Here is a 2,899-nt window from a genome sequence, read left to right on the forward strand (position 1 = left end):
GAAAAGAAGGAAAAAACTACGGCCACGCACTGGGCGAGACTTGGGGGGGGGAAGGAAAAAAAAAAGGCGGGGTGAAGGAGGAAGAGAAGTAGGGGAATGGTTGGGGAATTGTAATATGCCTGTGTCTTTCTATGCAAGTCTGAACCCAGCCCACCCATATTTTTAGATGTGACTTTCCCCTCCCCATTCCGAGTCAACAAAAGTACTTCACTCATTGCTCCTGTGCGTGCGTACATTGGAGTGTGGCTTCTATTGTTGTTGTTGTTCTTGTTATTGTTCCTGTTTTCCCCGTCGTTGAAGCCGCGGCGTTGTGCAGTAGTATTAGTAGCAGCCGCAGCTGGTGCGGCGGGGACGGACAGCAAGACACCTCTAGAGACGAAGTTGGGCCGTGGCTGCGATGCTGCGCCGGCCGGTCACTTCCGTCGTGGCGGGCACGGCGGCGGTCGCTTTTGCCGCGAGGCGCTCCTACCGCATTATTCCCCACGTGTACAATGAGATTGAGGAGCTGGCGGAGACGCAGCAGGCCGGCCGCTGGCAAATCTCCCACCGTAATTGTCTGCAGCAGCCTTTGAAGCGGGCGGAAATTATGTGCGACAAACTGAACTACCGCGAGAAGCGTCGCATGGGGAAACTCCCAGAGAAGTCGGTGGCGCGTCGTTTAAGTCAGACGTACGCCGTGGATGGGAAGGTGCATGAAAGCAAGTACAAGACCAAGCTGATTAACATCACCATTGTTGGCTTTGACGGCCACCCGTACCACTTTCGCCTGTACCCAATGCCGGACGTTACCCTCAACACGTTGATTGATGGCTCTGGCATGTGCCACGGCTTCGCCCACTACTGGGGAAAGTGCAACAACCCGGACTGCTCCGACTGGCACCATGGCGACGGGTGCATGGTGAACGTCGACATCGAGACCCTCGACAGACTGCTGCCCCCGAATCGCTGGGAGTACACGTCACTCACCAACTGGCGCTCGATGGACCGCCCTGACATCACCTACAACACACGCTTCAGCTGCCAGATTCCCATCACGGAGGAGCTTGATGGCGGTCTGTTTGCGCTGAAGCAGTACTGGACGCGGGCGCTGCGGGAGTCTGTGTCGGACTGGGGTCTTGTGGACGACATTGGCACCGTTCAAGGGTCGCGAAGTAAAAGGATCGAGCCCTGGGCGCCAATCATTGAGGAGCCGACGCAGGTAGATTTTCCCATCACGCTTGACATGTTGTGGGCGCAAAGTTACCAGGACATTATGAAGGCGAAGTACCCGGAGCTAAAGCGGAAGGACGGTTTCCACACAAAGCCTGAGATGTGGGCGGCGTATGTGTAGGGTGGGCCATTGCGGCGAATGACGAGGGGTAGGGGTGGGGGGTGGGGGAGGAATGTAGATCGGGGTGCACGGGGGATACGTGGGAGTGGATGAGGCATGACATATATAAATGTATTTTTGTTTTCTCTCTTTGAGTAGCAGTTTTTTCCCTCTTTATTTGTAATATGGAGATGCTAGAAGTGCGGAGAAGAGGAGGGGTGGTTGAGGGAAGTAGTTGTGGTGCGTCTGTGCAGGACATTCGTGGCGTACCACCACCTCGGAAGGAGGTGGGAGAAGAGCGGCAAACAAGACTGAACTCGGGCGTCTCTGCGTCCACTTTTTTTAAATTTCTATTTTTGTCTCTCTCTCTCTCTCTCCCTCTGTGTGTGTGTGTGCATAGACACACATTTGCGTCTGTGAGATTATTTCTCCCAATCACTCTCTCCTTGTGCGTGCGCGTGGGGGCGGCGGGGCCGCTCTTCAAACTGTGGCTCGGGCTGGCGTGTGTCCCGTCGGCATCAACGCCGTTGATGCGCATTCATCGCTGTGTTTTTTATGTATTTATGTATTTTTTCCCCCTTTATTTTTCCTTCTGGGCTTCTCTCGTTTTTGTTTTGTTTTTTGCTTGCCTCTTCTTTTGCCTTCTGCCCCTCCTCCCACTGGGGCGTGGGCGGTGGAAAAGGCACGATATACGGGGCAGCAGGTGTTACGCAAAGTGCACGCGCACACACAACAAAACATGGCGGCAAATTTTTGGTCGACGGTCCTCCACTGGACGTACGCACGCGGCTACATTCGCATCCCCATCGTGTTGGCGGTGCCGATTGTCTTCAACAAGTACGGCCTCAACCTCCTTGAGCCCACCTTCCAGATGTGGAACGCCGGCCACAACCAGCGCGACATTTGGAACCGCCTGAAGGAGAAGGTAGCGAATATGGAGCAGGAGGAGGCGGCCGAGTAGACGTGCACCGCTGCTTCACTCCCCGCCGTCGACGTCGACGTCGGTGCCGTGATGAAAATATTAGTAGTAGCAGTAGTAGTGGTACTTGCGGTGGTGGTGGTGGAGTGGGGGCCGCAGAGCGCGCGGGCCAGAGGGCGGGGGGCATCGCGCTATGTCTTGTAGGGGTAAACAAAAAAAATATATATATAAAACGAAGAGGAAATGCCGCAGAAGCGCGTGCGTGCGTGCGGGGTGGGACACCGCCCGAGAAGTATGACGTCCCGCCCGGACCACAACGCTCCCACTGGCAAACGGGTGCCGGCAGCGAAGAAGCCTACAATCCGATCCACCCATATATATATATATATATGCGTATGTGCAGGTGTGTCTGTGTGTGTGAGAGAGTCTAGGAAGCGGCGATGGGCGGGGCTGTCACGGGAGCGTAGTGTAGGAAACGATGCAGCGGCGCGGCCTTCGTGGCTCGCGTTGCTGTTCGTTTTTTTTTTTGTGTTGTTGTTGTTGTTGGTTTATTTCGGAAGCATCCGCAGGGTGGTTTTCCCCTCCCCGCTGCGGGGCACCTCCTTTCTTTTCATGCACGCCCCTTTGCCTCTCGCTCTCTCTCTCTCTCTCTCTCTCGCGTCGACAACAGA

General features: G+C 55.3%; 1 protein-coding gene across 1 annotated transcript, besides 7 other annotated features; it reads left to right on the forward strand.

The window, feature by feature from the left end:
- The first annotated feature begins 252 nt into the window (after positions 1–252).
- Positions 253–284: a microsatellite.
- Positions 285–397: 113 nt separating this feature from the next.
- Positions 398–1,330, forward strand: Tco025E_09795 (uncharacterized protein; the record flags this gene model as incomplete). Its single annotated transcript, XM_029376602.1, has 1 exon — positions 398–1,330. One exon carries the CDS (start codon positions 398–400, stop codon positions 1,328–1,330), a length of 933 nt encoding a protein of 310 aa, XP_029223264.1.
- Positions 1,331–1,668: 338 nt separating this feature from the next.
- Positions 1,669–1,691: a microsatellite.
- A 637-nt stretch (positions 1,692–2,328) lies between these two features.
- Positions 2,329–2,354: a microsatellite.
- Positions 2,343–2,381: a microsatellite.
- Positions 2,382–2,601: 220 nt separating this feature from the next.
- Positions 2,602–2,619: a microsatellite.
- Positions 2,620–2,734: 115 nt separating this feature from the next.
- Positions 2,735–2,774: a microsatellite.
- An 82-nt stretch (positions 2,775–2,856) lies between these two features.
- Positions 2,857–2,885: a microsatellite.
- Positions 2,886–2,899: the final 14 nt, after the last annotated feature.

The sequence above is a fragment of the Trypanosoma conorhini genome (genome assembly GCF_003719485.1).
Source record: "Trypanosoma conorhini strain 025E chromosome Unknown Tco_14.4_contig_01291, whole genome shotgun sequence".
NCBI lineage: Eukaryota > Euglenozoa > Kinetoplastea > Trypanosomatida > Trypanosomatidae > Trypanosoma > Trypanosoma conorhini.